This window comes from Prenolepis imparis, unplaced genomic scaffold, assembly GCF_030444845.1.
Source record: "Prenolepis imparis isolate NDT839.2.m4 unplaced genomic scaffold, iyPreImpa1.0 SCAF_8, whole genome shotgun sequence".
NCBI lineage: Eukaryota > Metazoa > Arthropoda > Insecta > Hymenoptera > Formicidae > Prenolepis > Prenolepis imparis.
Window position 1 is genome coordinate 6,556,497 of NW_028141166.1, and position 20,745 is coordinate 6,577,241.

The 20,745-nt window shown below is 36.3% G+C and overlaps 1 protein-coding gene across 7 annotated transcripts in view; it reads right to left on the minus strand.

The window, feature by feature from the left end:
- Positions 1 to 20,745, minus strand: part of LOC145939404 (zwei Ig domain protein zig-8) — a 142,214-nt gene that overhangs the window by 25,201 nt on the left and 96,268 nt on the right. For all 7 annotated transcript variants that reach the window (XM_083043687.1, XM_083043686.1, XM_083043685.1 and 4 more), the window contains one exon: positions 20,201 to 20,378. In XM_083043687.1, coding sequence (XP_082899813.1) covers positions 20,201 to 20,378 — 178 coding nt within the window. The remainder of the gene's footprint in view (positions 1 to 20,200; positions 20,379 to 20,745) is intronic.

The following is a 20,745-nucleotide window of genomic DNA, read 5'->3' on the forward strand; positions in this document are numbered from 1 at the left end:
TCAATGTAGTTTATTTATGTCTTTATTTATTATCAAAATTTGTTTTATAAAAGCAATCTCTTTACGAAAAATTAAATAATTTATATATAAAAATTAATCTACAATTAACCCTAATTATGAATAAGAATTTAATCCATTTAATTAATAAAATTCTCTTCTAAAATTATCCATATCAATCAATATCTCTTACTGACAAAATTTTGGATCGTTATTTAGGAATAATCTTAATAATTCAAATTATTAGCGGATTTCTTTAATCAATACATTATTGCCCTATTGTTAATTGCGTTTTTAATAGAATTCATATTATTCAAAATGTTAAATAAGGTTAATTAATACATAATGTTCATATGATATGCAAAATTTGCGACCGGCCAGCCATAATGAGAGATAAGGTACCGTGTAAAGTAGCGTATATCCAGTTGTAATTTCACCGTGTATCGGAGGAAAGGTTACTATAATGCGCTCGCTCTTCGTACTTGCAAGAATATTACGGCAAATCGCGTTCGAATGAATATTTCACGATGAATATCGTCCCCGAGATGCTAATTCATTATTCTGTTCCGTGTAGTCCCACTATATCGTTCTTTTAACGCATTATGCATCGAGTACAATCCGCTCTTTTAGAGAATTTACATTCTGAATAAATTACGAGCAAGAGAGAGAGAGAGGTGAAGACCGTGATATTTTTACGTTATAAATTGTCCGAGCGCGATTTTCGAAAAGTCTAGTTTATCTAAAGTGTGTACACGTCTAATAACAACATGTTCGTTCCGTCGCGTGAAATTCATTATTGCTTCCCTTCGCGTGTAATTCCGTGAAATACATTAGCCCCTCTCTCTCGCTCTCTCTTTCTCAATGACTAACAGAAACATAATTTATAGGATTTAACGAGATTACGTAACGCAATAAACCGTAATAGCCCGTGGAGAAAGTACCGAGTCACGATTCGTTCGTTCGCGTCGTAATCCCCCGCAACACGCGACAACAACAATTGCGAAGCAAAAAAAAAGAAGGAAAAAGCTTGCGAGACATCCGTCACTCTGTCAGTGCAATACAATACAATACACCCGCAGCACGCAAACAGCTCACTCGTTTACTTCCTTATTAAGGAGGGGGAGCACAAAGAGATTTATCAGGCTATTATTTCCCACCGAAGAATCATACATCTTTCTCAATGTCACTCAGCATATTCCGCCGAAAACGTGTCATTAAAGTGTCAACCGGTGAACTGCTACAAAATCCATGTAAAAATCTGACGTTAACGTTAACGTTATGTAAATATTATAATTTCAAGTGGAGGATAATTGCTGGTGGGGACTTTCTCTCGAGAAAATTTACTTTTCTTTTTCTCTCGAATCTTCAGTCGAGGGGTCAGAAGTAATCTTTATTGCGCGGTAAATCTCCGGCTTCAGCTTCAGCGAACTCGAGATGTATCGCTTATCTTGACTTAAAGGCACTGTGTCATCGTCGTCGTCGCCTCTCGACGAACTATTAGACCGACGTAGACACGTAGACGCAATTTTCTTTGCATTATTAGAGACCTCTGGTATACTCGACTACTGGTACGCGACTATTCACTTGAATGAATAATCTCGGGACGCATCATCATCATCCCCCACAAACATAATGCGTTCTTTGTAGCGTCTCGCGCTCTCAGATATGCCACTGATGCATATACGCGAAATAAGCTGTAATGAACTCTTTGCATCTCTCGCCTTTCCACCTTTCTATCTTATTGTCCATCTCATTTTTTTCCTAGGTTTTCCTAGATTTCTTCCGGTTACGCTTCATTAACGCGCAACCCCTCTCTCTCTCTTCATGCGGTTTCTTAATTTCCTCTCATCTCTCGATTTCCCCATGAAACTCAGCGCTTAGAGCGTCTTTCCATTTCTCTGATATCGTTTTCGCGATATCTTATGACAAGTCGTAACTTTTGCCATCTGCAATTTCCACCAGTCGCGTTTATCTTCGTGTAATATAATAACTTTCTTTTTTTTCAGTTAAAGCGATCTCCATCTCGCTTCACCGACGATCTACGACTGCTGTAATCTGCTTCCATTCTTCTAGAGATCCTCTAGAGAAAGCTGGATCAACGAATATAGGTTGTGTCTAATTGGCTGCCGCTATTAGTATGACAACCGGAAATGAGGGAGACGGAGAAACAAGGGAGAGAGAATACGACATTTGTGAGTTATTTTTATATAAGAAATTATCTAATAAAACATTCAAAAAATTTTATTTTCGTTTCTATAATTATATGGTAAGTTTTAACTAAAAAGATTTTTTTTTATTTTAATGCAAGAAGAAGATAATACATCTAAACTAATCTAACCTACATAATTAAATTTAATAATAATGTAACTTTTCATAATAAAATTTATACATATCATTTTCAAAGACTGATATTAATCAATTTATACTATAATACAATTATTTTCAATCCAAAATAGTATTTTATTATTTTATTGTTATTATATTTTTAAATCACATTTTATTATTTTAATATTTAAAATGATACATTTCTATATTTTAAGCATATTTTTTAATTTTCGCCGCGTAAAGTCTCCTGTTTCTGGGTTTCATACTAATGGCGGATCGGTCCCTCTCCCCCTATAGAGAATCTCTATTCTGTTCCTAGCGTAAGTTTTGTTTTATATTATCAAAATGATACCGATCCTTTGTGAAACATTGTACTACTACACGGAATAAAGCCCGGTAAATTAGCACCCGCATGAAGGGATGCAGCTTGTAAAGAAGAGACTGTTACATTGTTGCGTTACATCCTCTGCAAATGGTTCGATAAGCCGCTATATCCATTAAACGCTATTTTTCAATCCTTCTGTGTATGCACAATTTTATTTATCATTATTTTCCAATTCGAATACATTGCGGAATACTTTGACCGGATGTAAAATATAAAGAATATCGAAAATATCGAACAAACCAAAAATCTTTCTATGACTGAAAAATAGCTAAAATATTCGCGATCTATTTTGCTTAAATCTATAAAAGCTCTATTCCCGGCGTTAATAAAATCGCAAATATCGGGCGACGATTCAGAACACGTGAACGTGATTCCAGCATCCGTATTGCATATCACTTTTATGTCACGATAAGCAAAATTGTCAGATTTGTTTGCCGCGAATCTGCAATGACCGGCATCCCGAGGAAAATGGCAATTTACACGGAAACGGCATCTCGAATCCCAAATATGTCGCGCATACAAGTATATCCGACATACAACTTGCGCTTCGGCGAGGATGATATTAGAAGTCTTTTGTATGCAATTCGATACGTATGCTCCGTACCGCACGGTACCGCGGATATCGAAGTTTTCTCTCGTCTGTACCACCGTCTTTTCGCATCGATCGACGGACATCCATGGAAAACAGCTATGGCTCTCGAGAGATGGTTGCGACTGTAAATCGTTGCATACACTCGGGATTATCTCTCCGACTCCGCGCATTTATGACATGAGAGAGAAAGAGAGAGAGAGGTACATATATGCACACACATATATATACATACACACACACACACACACTTTCCAACTAGAGCTGGAATTTTTCTGATCGCACGTGCGACGAATTATCCTTGCCCTTTTTTCATTCCGAAACGCACCACCTCTGGGCGCTTCCGTGTCGGACCGATAAAGTGGACGACGACAGCTTGGACGACCAGCGAAATTGAAATATCGCGGACAGCGGCCGGCTACGTGCAAGAATAATAATTAATGCCGCGACTTATCGCAGCAGCGGAGAGAATAATTGAATCGTTAAGCGATGGGAGCCACCGTACATACGCTTTTCATCCGAAATTGCGATGAGAAGAGAACGATTTCTCGATTCGAAGGGGGATGCCAATCATATGAAGAGAAATTAAAAATTTACAACGCCTCATTGTTACATTGAAAAAAATTGTATTCCCGTTTTAAGAATTTTTTTTACTTATTTTTAGTAACAATTTTATAGTATACAGTCCTCTTACTTCGAGACAACACAATTTTTTCGGTTAATGCTATATAGATCAAGTGCATTCTCTCTATAAGAATTTTATAGACGATGCATCTGCAAGAATTTTGACAAATATTCGCAAAAAAATGAATGCATCTTTCGGTTTCTCGCGGTCGTCCGAGAACAAACGATTTTTTTCTTTTACCTATACCCTGATCTCCAATCGCATCTATGCTCTTTGACGCAACGACACCACACTGCGACAGAGAGAGAATGCGAGAGGGAAAATATATATATCTAAGAAAACGAGATATAGCGCAGACTTCTCTCTGTCGAAGCAATAAACTCACTCTCTTCTCGCGATGTCCATCCTTCGCCTTTGATCCCGACTTTTATTCTGCGCGAGAGTTTCCACGATATTCGAACCGTTGGGTCAACTACGGCGCCTAAAGTAATGACGCTCAGGAACCCTCCAAGAAATCGCGTCGTTATTCACAACTAAAAGTCGAGGAAACAGTTGAAACTCTCGCCAAGTAGAGATCCAGGTTTTCCTCCGGTGCACAAAAATGAAAAGGAATCTGATATCACCTCATTAAAAGTGGATAAAAAGAAGCTGGAGAGAGAGAGAAAAAAAGATAGAGAGATGCAGTTTCGTTTTATCCCCCGGTCTGTGTCGGATATCCAATAATACGGATGCTTATCTTCGTAGCGATAAGAACTGCGTAAGAGAATTTCTCGACCGTAAATGGAAAATCTCGCGAGGTAGTTTTACGCACAAAATTATATATACACAGTTCTTTTTTTCTTCCAAAGAAAAATAAAATAACAAAATGTATAAAGTAACGGGAAGCCTCGCGAAATGTAAGGCCGAACCCGCGGCTTTTCTTACACGTGGAAGAATATCCCGCGAAAACTTTGAGTTATGGCCCATAAAAACTTTGCGGAGCCCCGGACGATTAAGTCGCCGCATAATATAGCGGTCCAGGGAACCTCCGGTGTGCTATGCGAAACTACTATTGTGTAAGTTACACTCGTGTCCACTAAATGCTTCACTCTTTTATATCTATATATACACAATATACGCGGAATATCTTATTTAAACTCTGGCCGAAAAGGGAGATTAACGTATTTTATTTCAGAATTAAAGGAACAAGAATTTAAAAAAAGAATTTTAAAAAAACAATTTTTTTCATCTCTTCATATCTTTTTTATTTATTTATAAAAGAATCGGTTATATTTTTTTTTTCATCGCAATTTTAGTCGCTACAATTTTTATTACGCGTTGTCGTGCAAAAAAAAATGGTGTAACAAAAATGTTCGTATTCCACTCAGAGAAATAAGCAAAAAAATTAAACATATGACCAAAAATGCGTCGTTTTCACGTTAGTCATATGTTTGGGTTAAGATAATTACTTTATAATTAAAGCGTATTATTTTATTTCCAACAAAACAAAAAAGTAAAAAATAATTCTCACATTTCCAAATAATGCATTCTCAAGCAAAATGAACAAATTATTTTCCAAAAATTGTCCGTAAGCAGGATCTGTCAAACGTCAGCTGACAGAACGAAGGAGCGAATTAAAACATAATTTTTTGACATAAATCTATATAAACTGAAGTAGCGACCCACTTTTTCGTTACACCCTGTACAAAACAATCGTAAAAAAAAAATGATGGGCAACGCGAAACGGTTATGTGAATTATAACGTTACACGTGGATGGTCCATAAAACAAGAAGGCCGATAGCGCGGAAAGCAGCGCATTCATTGTTTACGAACGGCATTAACGTCAGCGTTGCAACGAAAAACAATTAAGATACAAGCTGACACAATCAGCCTTCTTGCACTACTCCGGTAGAGGAAGAAGAGAGTCAGCGTATTTTCTCCGGTTTAATCCGTCCTGCCAGAGAGCTCGGAGGAAAATTGTCTCCAACAAGTACCGACGATTTCGATAAAGCCCCCGTGTCACAATTATGCGCGCGACCCTTTGTCGCGTTATCAGCTAGGAATCATCTCACGCCACCATGCCAGAACCCATTTCAAATGAATTTGTTTGTTCAGGCGACCGTAGTCGGGCGTGTCGGATATTTATCGAGGAGAAGCGCTCGCAAAAGCACACAAAGCACGGCGAACGAGAACCGGGAGGAGCAGTTAGAGAGTGTTTCTCTCCTCTCCCCCTATCATATCTTTCGCTGTCCTTTCATTAAGGAGGCGCACAAAAACATCGGTGATAGAGCGAATGAAGTTCCTGGATTTGAAGTCTCGTTAAAACGTCTCCGGCCGGTGGCACCACGCCAGCAGCTCTATCGCCCAGGGTGATGGATGGCTTTCGTGTGTACCTTTACCTCCACTCTTTTAATAACTCCAGCAGGGGACGGAACGCGCGAGCGACTAAATTACGTAAATTAAAAGTCGCCGCGTAACTTGTTCCTCGCATTCATATAACCGCGTATACCGTTGTAACTATTTTAACAAAGAATTACGAGATTGCGACGTACGCATTTTTTTCATATATCATACATATATGTGTACATATACAGAGTGAGCCATTTTAAATAACGCATTGCTATTTTTCGAAAACAAAGGCTTCCCTCGATAAATGTTTTATATATAAAAGTTGTAGGATTTCGAGGGGAATGTCTTAAGCATAATCTTATTCCATTTTTCAACTATTCCAGTTTAACAATTTTTTACCAAATATTACGAGGAATCGATGAAATAAGACTATGCTTACAAGACGTCTCCCTCGAAATCCTACAATTTTTGTATGTAATATTTTGTTAAAACCTTGGTTTTCGAAAAATAGCAATGCGTTATTTAAAATTGGACACCTTGTATATAAAACTGTATTAATTTATTGCACAGTTTTTTCCACGATTAACAAACGATCGCTGAGCCATGAATGAAAGTATCGGGAAGAGATTTATATTTCGATTGCGGTCGCGCTTTTTGTCGACGAGCTGTAGAATATTTTTCATCCAATTTTCGCACCGCTCTCGGAAAATATCTGCGGAAGCGACTTCCACGACTATATACGCGACGCCGCAATTAAGTGTCGTCCGATGAAGTCGCATACAAGACCGCTACCGAAGCCAAAAGACCACGGAAAAAGGCGATCGAGAGTCGGTGAATGCGAAGAGAGAAGGAACGGACCGGGCTCCGGGGATGGTGAAGATGGTGGAAAATCGACGATAGCGGGATGAGGGGATAAATTGAGGCGGGGGGAGAGGGCTGGGGAAGAGGGACGGGGGAGGAACGAGTACCGCTTTAAGAGCTTTTAAGCCCGGCGTTAAGCCGGGATTTATTTCTGACCTGTTTACACCGGGGAAACAATTGACCCACGGCACAGAGATACCTAGGCCGGTCTCAAGTGTCTACTCCAAGCAGTCCGGACGAGACTCATTCTATCTGACTAACGATCCCGGCATAGCGAACCACTCGCGAAAGAAACAGTTTATTCCCGCTAAATGGACCCACTCGATGTCATTTTGGTTTAAAGTACGATAGACGGATATAGCGGTCCGTTCGATTAAACTATCGGCGATATTGGTAGAACGTAATATTAAAGGTACTGTTTCAATGGTAGTTAACTAATTTACCTGTTAAATAAATTTTCAAGAAATTTCTCCTTTTAATACTTCTATCAATGAACGGATACGCGAGTACTGAAAGCGATTTTAAATGTTAAAAATGTGTCGTAACTTTTTCCGCTCGAAATAAAATATACAAAGAGCCTTAATATTCGGAAATCTTCTAAAATATAACGAGAAAGAATACTCGATGCCCAGCAACTGATATAAAAAAATTGTCGCAGTGCAATGTGTTAAAAAAAAACGCGATTGCCTGGCTACCCATATATTGATGAAAAAGTATAAAATTATGCATTGACAAAAGAGTTAAATTGCTCTTAATTTTTGCTATATAAAAATAACAAATGTATATAAAATGTATATATATCTAGCTACATAAAAAAAAGCATTAATCTATTCTGTCTATATAAATTCTATCTATATAAAAATACATTAATCTATTAGTTTGTGAAAAATTGCGAGAAAAAATAAAATGTTAAACAATTTCTAATAAAATTATGTATATATGTATATATAATATATATTGACAGAAAGGTTAATCAGAAGGGTTTTTAAATTTTTTTAAAATTATGCCCTATTCTAAATCGAGAGAATCGAACGAACCTCGAGTGAACGATAATTCAGATTTGTTATTTAAATTGCAATTCATTTGCATCGCACATTATTTTTTTTTTTAATTGTGAGAAAAATAAAATATTAAACAATTTCAAATAAAAAAATATATAACATGCATTAACAGAAGGGTTTTCCAAATTATGCTCTATCTAAATTTTTCGAGAGAATCGAACGATTCTTCAAATTCCAAAAAAATATAAAAAGAAATACAACGAATCGAAATATCGATTGAATCGAGTGGAACGATAATTCAGACTTGTTATTTAAATTTCAACTTAGTTACAAGTGTATGCATGCATAACATCGTAGATTATACAACTGAACGCTAGGAATTTTAACTACTCGACAGCTCGTATTCGGCATTTAATCTCATAGTTCATAGTCGCCTAATCTCGCTGTTGTCGCAACCCCCCTAAACGCGAACTGCAATAAAACTTATCCTGCTGCAGCCACGTTGGCCGTAATGGCCGTTAAGTTCTCGGTGTATCAAACTTCCTAATATAATGCAACACGATCGTGTAGTAAGTGCGATTACCTCTCCTGAAAATAGTCGAGTTTTTATCGCGCTCGTACATACAAAGATGTTTGTTGCGGAATAAAAAAAGGAAAATAGAAAATCTCCTTTATACGATGAGAGAGAAAGAACCTCTTACACCTCTATTATCAACTCTCGCAATTCGTATAATCAGAATGGTAGAGACTTTTATGAATATTTATGAACGCGTATAAAAAAAAAGAGCGAATATGCGATTGTGAAAAAAGAGAGAGAGACAAATAGATTGCACACGACAACCGTAATAAAAAGATTACGCCATATAATATCGCTTAACTGACATTTATCGTATAATATTTATATCGCTTGACAATCCGGAATGAAGCTCATGTTTTGACACCGATGGCGAGGGAGGGGAATCAAAAATCCAACGGGAGACTTTTTATTCGCGCGTTGTGTCGACGGAATTTATTTTGCTCTCTCCGCGTCTCGGGGGCGCTGACATTTGTATTTATATATCATCGTGCCCTTTTCAACGCGCGCGCGGGATGCAATAAACGGCCCGCGGATAAAAATACTACTCGCTACCGAAACGAAATTCCGCGAATGACCGCGTTAAACATCCTTGACAGAAAGCGTGCTCGACTCTGGAAAATTCCCAGGCCATTAATGGCTTAAAAGAACCATATGTTTCTATCCGTTCGACGCAATAATAGCATCCCGCCTCGATATCGTATATCGGTGTAACGAGTTTAACCGTGGAATATATCCGTTACAATTTACGAAAAAAGTTTAGCCCCCTCACCTGGAAGGGGAAAACGTAAAACGATGCGTCTGTCGCGCAATTTCTTCCCCCTCGCGATTTCTCCCTCCCTCTTTATCGAGAGCATCCCGTTGTTCTCCAACTCTCGTCTCGCAAGCTCGGCTATAAATCCCATCCTTACGGTTAGTGTACGCGTTTGTTACAGATCACGTAGAGTCCGTCCGACTACTACGTGTACACCATTACGCGTTCTCGTATAAAGGAAAGTTGTTCCTGTTTCCCTTGCCCCCTGAAACGGAGAGAGAGAGAAGTCCCTTTAAATCTATCAGCCGACAAGTCTCTTGAAAATCCTAAGCGAGACGAGAGTGTGCTCTTCCTTGCGAGGAACTACTATCCCTACATTGGTATTGGTGGCAACGTGCTCGTCGTGCGTGTCGGGAGCCTCGCGTGGGGCACTTAAACCCCTTGAAGGAGTTGTCGAGGACCTGTTAGATTTGTCGACGTTCCCGAGTAATCGCGCGCATGTGTTAACTTCACCGCAACTAACAACAGTGTAATTAACGAGAAACGTTAGCTTTATCAGCGTAATAGAACTCACGATTATTATGGAAATTATTTGTGCAAGACAAAAGAAACTATCTCGATCAGAGAAAGCAAGATGTAACGCATCGTAAAAAAGGAATCGCGATTTAATCGAAGAGATGAAAATAATTAGCGATTGGCTAAACAATTCAATTTACAAGGAAATCACGTAAACCCGAAAACTCTGATTTTGATGAAACTTTACGTACATGTAAGAAAGATAAATAGGTATCACGAAAACTATTCGAGATATCAAAAAATATACAAAAGTTTTATGGTGAAAACACCTAAACACTTCTATTTAACACATTCATATTTTTAAAAGTTTTTTCTTTAAATCAGGAAAAAATTATTTTTTCAAAATTTTATTAAATAGTGATTAAATAGAGATTTTACCGTAAAACTTTTGTATAAAATATTTTTTGATATCGCAAATACTTTTCCAGATATATCGAGAAAAGCAAAGAGCTACATATAAAGGATGATTTCACCCCTTATAGAATCGTTTTTGGACCGCAATTAAAAATTTCTAAATTCGTCCCCCTTACATGTAAAGTTTCATTAAAATCAAAATTTTCGAGTTTGCTAGCTTCCCTTGTTAGGAGAAACTCCTCGAAAGAGTTTTTATATATAAAAGTTAAAAACCAAATGGCTCTCCTGTTTGTTCCAAGTTTCTTCTCGGTCGATTCTCCTTTCTCAGCGGCTTTATTCGAGACTCTCCCGAAGACTCGCGATGCTACATTTGTAAAGGGGAGGCAAGAAGTGGCGGAAACGTGTGCCTCCTTTCGCTCAACGAACTCGAATAGGGTAGAGGACTGGTACCATGGTGGAAGAACGGATAAGAGAGGGATGTGCACGGAACGAAAGGCACGCAGGAAAGAAAAAGTCCAAAAGAGAGAGCACAAGAAAGCGAGAGAGCGAAAGAGAAAGAGAGAAAATACTCGACGGTAGCGGAGTGTGCGTAAAAGGGTTTAGGTAAATTGAAAATGGAATTAAATTCCCTGGGCGCTGCTCGAGAGAGGATACACACGGTACGCCCGGAAAGTCGAGAGAGGAAAGATGTGCTTGTTGTTTCTTCTTTTTTTTTGTTTGTTTTTTTGTTGCACTTCTTCCGTCGCCCACTTCCGTCGCTCTCCCTCGTTACCCCTCCCTCTCCTGGTGTGTCTCACCTCAACCCCGTCCACCCATCTTTCGGAAGTCATCCACGAACGCGCGCCAACGCGAGCAGGTACAACCCAACGTAGGCATACAACAAGCTCAACCAGTGTAAATGGGCGTGCGACGTGGAATACAGTGTTCTCTTTTCCCCCAGTAAATATGCTCGCGTAAATATACATACATATATATGCTTTTAGCACCGAAATATGCATGTAAGTTACAACGACGCACGAGAGAACGGAGCTACTGCACGTGTAAAGGAAAAATAGACGTAAGAAATCGACGTAAACAATGTTATCGCGAGGTTGTACGCTTGAACGGCATTAAATTCGCGATGCATGTCGATGTAGAGGGAGACAGGATTACATATTTATGTATCTAAAATTATATGATATTAAAATTGATAAATAAAAATAAAATAAATTAATTTAATTTTATTGTTTATTTTGGGTTAGGAAAAATGTGCATTTCTTTTTTGATAATATATATTTCATTCCGAAATTCATGACAAACTCTTTAACCCTTCTGTCAAAATGCATAATTTTTCACCTTTATATTTTACTAGGGGAAAAGCCTGTCTACGCCAGATTTCAAGAATTTTCCCATTACCTAGGGGGTGGACCCCTATCACCATGCGAAATTTGGTGTTTCTATCATGTCGGAAAGTACCCGATCAATTCAACGACAGACAGAATAGGGATTTTATATATATAGATAATTTAATTTTATATTTATTAAGTTATTAATTTTGTCATAAATTTCGGAATGAAATATGTATCATGGAAAAATTTGCATTTTCGATGATACATATTTTATTTTGAAATTCATGACAAACTCTTTAACTCTTCTGTCAAAATGCATAATTTTTTACCTTTATATTTATTAATAAATTAATTATAAATTAATTAAAGAGTGTGTTATAAATGTCGGAATAGAATATGTATCATTGAGAATACAAATTTTTCCACGATACATATTTCATTCCAACATTCATAACACACTCTTTAATTAATTTATAATTAATTTATTAATAAACAATAAAATAAATTAATTTATAAATTAATTTATTTATCTTATTGTTTATTTTAGGTTAGAAAAAATTTGCATTTATGATACATATTTCTATTCCGAAATTAATGACAAACTCTTTAACCCTTCTGTCAATGCATATATACACATATATTTCATCTTTTCATCAATGTAGGATATCCGGGTATCAACTTCTTTTTTTACATATTGCACTGTTATAATTTTTTTACAGCAATTATTGGGCATCAAACATTCTTTCCCTTCATATTTTAGGAGATTTCCGAGTACAAAAATGCTCTTTGTATTTTGTTTCGGGCGGAAAAAAATTCCGATACATTTTTAACATTTAAAGTTGCTTTGGGAACCCGCGTATCCGTTCATCGATAGAAGGGTTAAGTTAAATGCAAAAGGGATTTTTCTGCACCCCTTTCCTCGTTCCGTCGAAATATTCATCAAGTATATAATAAGCTCTTTCTCTCTCGACTTAATAATGCCAACGTAAAGAAAATCGATGATAGCCGCTTTATTCCGACTACATCATGATTAAGTTGCGGTCCTTGCTGCATCATGCAACGTATCGATCCGCTAAAACCCATTGAGTAACGATCAATCAAATGGATATGGGGCTGACTTACAGCTATAGAAGGTAACACGTTTCCCGTGGCAAATCCTCTGCCAATGTTGAACTCGAGTCCATAATTGAATGCGCGCATACAGTGATAGAAGATCTTACTGTGAACACATTCAGATAAGCGAGGTATTTCGCGTGGTACGTGTGTAACCTGTTTTAAAATCCCTCCGATACTTCTCATATATATTGATTATTTTTTCCTTTCCTTTTATAAAATGATAATTAATGCGATCGTTTAATTAGTATATAAAAGCGTAAAAATTCGTTCGTCGTATCAATGAATGATAAAGAATAAGAGGGAGCAAAGCTATATACTTGGGGTACTTTGTCGACAATTCGATAATACGATTACTCAATAGAGCTATGTAAATTTTGTTAATTAGCACCGTCTTCTCGAGAATTTCGGAAGGCTATGGCAGTCCGACTTCTCGAGAAATTTCAGCTAATTCCACGGAGACACAAAGCGTTTAAAATTAGCTCGAAATGCAGCATGAATAATAATATTACGTGAATAAGGAGGTGAGACACCTTCGTTCGTTAAAGCTACAACTAATAACGTTTACAGAGCGGTTGAATATTTCATTAAATAGTGTTATAATAAATTGTTTAATACGGAGGGCAAAGAATATCTTGTTCACAGCATAAAGAAAATTTCTTTGATATACAGAGTGGCCCATTTTAATGTTCCATGCTAAATATCTTTTTTCCTACGCCTTTTGCAAAAAAAAATATCTTCCAACAAAAGTTGTTTGTTTCCTTTTTAAAGGAACACAAGACAGGGATATCAATTTGTTTATTCGAGAAATTAACTAATCGTTACTTTAAAAAAAATTTTTAATTAAAAATCACGTAACATATGGAAAAATCAAGAAACCCCTATAATACATATATTTGGATTTGTCTTGACAAATCTACAACTTGTGTTTAAAAAATCGATTTCTATTTAAGAACATTGATAATAATTAATTAATCTCTTAAAGCTTTTTCTTAAAGCAACTTTTGCAAAATTTTGTAAAAGACGTAGGAGAAAAGATATTGAAAGTGGGACATTAAAATGGCCCACCCTGTATAAAGAGCACCGCGTAATAAAATTATAAAAGTTAAAAGACGAGAATCGATATATCGACACTCAGAGTGCGTTTATGCCATAATTATAATTAATTGTGAGAGTCACTTGCAATACACGCAACACAGAGTAAAAGTAAAACCGTGAATGCGCCATATGTTAATCATGTCGTTCGTAATGTCGCTCATTAACACGATTATATGCAGTACAATTTAACCGCACTGTAATTTGTTTATCGGAATTTGATAATATATAGAGTAAAATATGTTTTGATTGAATTTTGTGTTCCTCATCACGCAACTTGGTGTATATCGATCGATTTGCTGACATGACATACCCGCATGCACTTCCAAAGATCATTTATTATATACGAAATGCGTTAGCAAGTGAAAGATTAATCGCGAAACACGAAAGTATCATTGCGTCCATAATAATCGTTTATTATTTTTACGTAATTTACTAATTACGGCGAAAAAACCGATCAATCACACAATGTAATACTTTACAAATTCAATTTCAAACCATTTTCCGAATTGATTGTGAAATAATTGGAAAAGACTCGTATCACTTTATCATCTACGGTGCCAAAATTGGAAAGATAAACATAAAGAATATATCTACGATATTGTCATTTCTTGTGCGAAAATACTGCTAATTAGTTTGGTATTCTGCCAAAACATTCTCAGTCACATTGAAAATGTTTTTGAGATTTTACTTTGTTATAGAATCATAACTCAATACTTAAATTAGGATAATATTAGAATAAATTTCGGAAATTAAATTAAAAGAGTTATTCAGTTTAACTGAATATATTATTGACAACCGTAAAATTAGATGAATTTACTTTCGCGACAAAAATTAAGTGTAAAAAATCTATCGGTTCAATTGATTGAAAAGCGAATCTCTCTAAAAAGTCGACTATTTTGCATAATGAAGCGCCGATGCAAAGAGATAGAAAGGAAACTATTCAATAACACGATGAAGTAACGTGACATACGTGTGTGTATGTGTTTGTGTTCTCACCTACAACTATTTAAATCTATACTCACGTAACCAATTTGCATATTACTACATATGCATTATGTCCGTCATAAATTAACTGATGTTATGAAGGGTTTTCGTTATCCATTCGATATTCATGCATCGCGCAGTACACAGTATACCGCGTTATATACGTAATTACTCACACACGCGTGGATTAAATTTATTACGCGTTTACTTTATTATTAGACACAGTCGTCTAAATGAGAGATTCGCCCAGGAATACTTTTCCGCATTTCCATCCGGCTGTACTCGTGCTAAATGTAAAAAAAAATAACGAAGCAACGTTCCTTTTTTTCTTTCTTTTTTTTTCTTTAAAATATATAAAATTATAATATTTACAAGCGCCATGAATATTCATTCGCGTTTTCATTAATGGCTCATTGTGCTGCGAATGATCTAACCAACGTGAGGATACGATATCGCACGTTAAGGAGAGTAAGAAGAACAGACACGCACACAGGGGCGATGTTACTGCCGGGATTATCCATAAAAATGCAAAAGAGGATGCATAACAATTCCAATAAACACCGTCCTTAATGAGAAGCGGCTCTGACTTTAGAAAAGCGCCTGTTCCCCCTTAATCGTACTTTGTAGAAAAGTTTTATAAAATTATGGAAAAGTTCCTCTCTCGCGCAACCCCGTAATTATCACCTGAGGACGAAAATGTCGCCACTAACAACGCGATAAATTCATTCTTTTTCATTTTTGTTTAGGCACAGTCCATTTTTTCATATCAAATGTCATAATATTTGAGGAATGAATGCAATTTTCTTAAGATATATGTATCGCGATATTCTTAAAATATATAAAAAATTCGATCTTTCTCTCTCTCTCCATCTATCTCCATAGCTACTTTCTTTAGGAAAGATTGTACCAGATGAGGGATGAGAAAGAAGTGCACACGTGCAATCGTCACTGGTCAGTAAGTTGGTAACTTTTTTCATCATCATCCTCCTATAGTTTAGAAATCGATAAGTTCGAACATACGCGTAAGATTTATTTTCATTTTCCAAGAGATTCTTCTTATATTTTCGAACGTAACGCGGAATATAGGATCGTGGAAAATAGAGGCAATTTGAAAGTTAAATCGCGCCATTGGACGCCAGCGGGGAAAAAACTTCGCGAACACACACACATACACGTGTGGCATTTATTTATAACGTATTCTATACAGTCATCTCTGTGTTTCGCTGTAAAACCGCAACATCCCGCGCGATGCATATACAGTGAACCACTTTAGAGAGAGGGGCCACGAAGAAGTCATCCCGTAAGTTTCATAAAAGTTTACAGTGGGCGACAAACTTTTGACCAGAGCATCGTACGTTGCATCTCTTTCGTTTCACTCTTATTCAATTTTCCGCGAACGAAACGATTATTGCAATACAATTATAAATTCTATTCGCGTGATTTATACCACGCTAGATTAAGTCTGTAGAAAAGTTCTGATCAAAACTGCTATTTGTTTTTATTTAACAGAAAGGATATATCGCGAAATGGCATATTTATATTTATAAATAGAGAGATTGCTCCACAACACGAATGTTACACAGATAAGGGATATAGTTCGGGCTCACATGCCGTTTTTTCTTTAAATCTTTCAGATATCGCGCAGAAGGCCTAGTAATAACGTGGACATTTCGACGGAAAGAGGATAACAAAAAAAAGCCGTGACCGGAATAGAATTTTGAAATATGGGATCTATTTTATCGCGGACACTGATATAAAAAAAAAGAAGCGTGTCCCCCTTGTTGCCCATGAAATATTTGCCGTCGTGGGTTCAGCGTGTACGGCCGATAAAACAAAATCCGATTAAATGCTTTGTTTTCGTCACGCTTTTTTTCCCCGCACTACGACGACGCTGGTCGCGCCTGTGTCCTAATTGATTTGCCGAGTAATGGATCAGCCCGCATGTTACGAGCAAGCATCAGGGCGCCGATCAGTAGTGTAATACGACACTTCTGTGTACAACCGTGCAATATATTTCACACTATATTTATCAGCGATCTTATTAACGCGTTTACTCGAAATGTCCATCATATTAATCCGATAGATGAGACCTTGGAAAATTCGGTCGCTCTCTTATTTCTACCGAAAATGGAGAAATGATTGATTTCACGAAACCTTTTAACTCTTCTGTCAATGAACAAATACCCGGGCATCCAAAGCAATGTGAAAAATCTGTCGGAACTGTTCTTCGTTCGAAATAACATATATAAAAAAATTAGAGTAGTTTCATTTAAAAAAAATTGGGTTGGTTGGTCTTCGAATGACCTAAATAATTACCTTAGTAAAAATTCAAGATTATATCAACTTTTTTCTTCCTCGAAACTTTTTAACTTTTGTATAAAATATTTTCTCGTTACAGCAATATTCCTATATTAATTAAAATAAAACCCTCTGTGTACATATATATATATATATATATATATATATATAATATATATATATACAAGTGTATGCAAACTAGATTGCAAAATGTTGCAAAATTCTTCACATTCCTTAGTAGATTTGCATCGCGTTAGTATTATTTTTTAATTATATTGCAATGTAAGGCATTCTAAATTTTATTTAAAACAACGAATATAAATATAAATAATATGAATAGAAATATAATAATTTATCGATTTTCTTTGCCAACTCAAAAAAGTCAAGCTAATATAGTTATTCATTAAACGTACTTTATTTATTAGTTTCATTGGCTACGAATTAAAAAATTAATTAATTAATACATCTGAAATATAAGCTATACGGTTGGTACTAATATTAGAAGATATCAGTTGGGACCATGTCAGTTACACATTAATTCCTTCGCGATCCTTTCGCACGTGCAGGATTAAAAGCTGATATATGCGAATGCTCCGCGGATTATTTTGCATTGCATTGATATGTCGTACAGACAAACTAAGCATCTGGTAATATATTACACTCTATCCAGTCGCAATTATATTAGTATTACGGCTAAAATAAAAATGTTGCGGGACGAGGTCTCTTGCTGCAGCGTTTAAAAACTTTTCTAATTGCGTGTCGCGAGATGAAAGTCCGACGGTATTTCATTAGCATCGACTTCCCTTTTATCAGAACTGCTTGATTATGTTAAGCCTAGCATCGGGTTGGCCGTGCACGCTCGAGGCATGCACTCACGGACTTGACCAACTTAAGGGTTAGTCTTCGCCCAAGATGAAGAGTAATAGACAGAGGGGTCGGCTAGCTATATATACGAAGTACTAGAGATAGTGAAGTGTAATACCATGTGCAGGGAGAGAGTATAATAACATTATACTGCTAACTAACTTCTCGCCGACGAACTGCCTACTATATCAACCTTGCATCCTTAGTCGTTTAATATGAAGCCAGTGAAAGTTTTCACATCAACAAGTAGATAGAAATGCATAATTCATAGAATTGGGGATAAGAAATTAATACGTATAGTATACATGTATGAGCTTATAATATAATGCTCGGTAATCGTGAGCAAAAAAATTTTAATATGCTGCAGTAAATTCCAATATTTCAGAGTATATTTCACGTAAAGTTTGATTAATTTTCTGGCTGTGTAATAATCAACGAAAAAAAAAAAAACTATATTGCCGGGATCGATGACGAGGATAATTTTCAAGTTGCGATAATACAGTCTTTTCGGAATAGATCGTCGAGTGAGAAAAGAGACAATGCGTAGCAGGTTGATAGAATCCGGTGAATGAGTAATCAGAGAGAAACGACGATAGCGCGATCGAACGCGTCCTTTATTTGCAACAACGCTGTGTTTGATGCGTTCGGTTAAACGATCCCGGCAAGACGCCTCGCGGGAGCAATCAAAGTGTAATAGAATGTTCTCTCAATAAATTGCGCGCGTATATCCTGCACATGTTGACCTGATTCCCCACATAATGTCACGTCGCATAATATCAGTTCGAGCTAATAAAAACAGTCGCTACGTCAAAATATTACTTCTAGACAGAAAAGCTTGATTCATTCATAAATGGATTTTCATGCAAAAATATTATAATTTTATATATATAATATTATTATTAAAAATATTATATAATTTTAAATATACCTGTAGTATTATATAAATTTTATATATATAATTTTATGGAAAATACTTGAATAATCGCGTTACGTATTTGCAAGATTTATAAATACAAGACAAGGTTCTGCAAAAAGAGTTGAAATTTTGTATTAAGTTAATTAAACAATTTAAATTCTCAACGAACAGTTTGAAGAAATTGATGCATTTATTTACAGCCGTCTATCGATTATTTTACTTGTAACGAAATGGGGCTTGTTAATACGCTCCGAAATAATAATTTCACAGCTAATCCGTACTAATCGGCCTTTAATCGTATATCTCCGATCCGACTTGATTGAAAGTTTTATATATGTTTTATTCAAAACCATGGCTCTACCTGCGCTTGGCACCAGCAGCGCGCTCGTTCATCATGTGTCGGACCATTATAATCGAGCATTTTCGAGGGTGATTAAATTGTCAACAGTTCACCTGATACCTCGCCACATCCTTTCCCTCAACCTCAATATCACTCTCCCTCGATATTGCTAATTTCCCGTAGATTTTTCAAGCACCACTATTATTTGGAACATTGTGGAAACTGTCAAGTATGTGAAAAGCGAAATAACCGATCGCGACTAAAACGAGATGAAGCGGATATTTCAAATATAGAGTAAAGCGAAGAGAAAGTACGTCAGAAATAGAAAAAAAATACGAAATTATTTTATATCGCTTTATCGCTTGATTGGAAAATCATTCTATAAAAAAAAGAAAAAGAAAACCGAACAAAATCAAACACTGCTGTCCGAAACGCTGCTTGAGATTCACGAATACCGTATCATATCTATATCTATCTATAACCAATTAGGTCACAGAGAGCCGCCGCGAATGTTGACCGTCTGCTCCCGGAGAGCTTTTAATGAAAGCCTTTCAAAATTCACCAGACGTATTCTTTATCGACGATCGTTCTTTATCGAAGCAATTAGAGTAACCTATGCGGTTTGCATAAACCATCCGTAGTCAGTCTTCGTCGACCGAAAATTATTACCGGAATGTTAATCGGCTATATTTAAGCTATATTATGTTCCCCACGTCGCGCTCAAGTATAGATAGTGCATATAATTTAACAAGGGAGGAAGAAGGGGGATATGAATTAAAACACTTAAAACTCTCTGCGGTATCAATTAACGTATCGTGTATCGGTTATCGCATTACTTAAGATACTCTCGCAGTATCTAGATAATTGCCTCGTCTATAGATAGCCTTACCTGATGCCACCACGAGTCGTGTCGTAATTCAACGTACGAGATCCGTGCCGCCACGTGACATAGCCGGTGGGTTGCGGTATATTGCTGACTACACACTTCAGCTCTATTGTAGAACCTGCTTTGTAGAACTTGTCGGCGGCTGTAGCACCATGCTCATCGACTATTTCCACCTTCGGCACTGCACAAAAATCAATTGATACCGTTAGTTCCATAAATCGAAAAAAAGACTCTGGTATACAAATTCAAAATGAAATATTATGCATTGACAAGAGAATTGTCTATATAATTTCTACATTGAAATATACACCTGAAACTAGCGAAATAAATTCAAGATGGAAACAAGCTAATTAAAACATAATTAGACGCAACAATCTTGTTATAAAATATTACTGTATTTAAATTGAGAAATTATTTTCTATCAAATATTACAATTTAAATAGCAATTTTTCAATATACAGAAATTATTAGATTCAATTTTTTTTATAGATGACAAAGTATCAATTATATAGACAAATACGATTAAGTCTTTTGTCAATGCATAATGT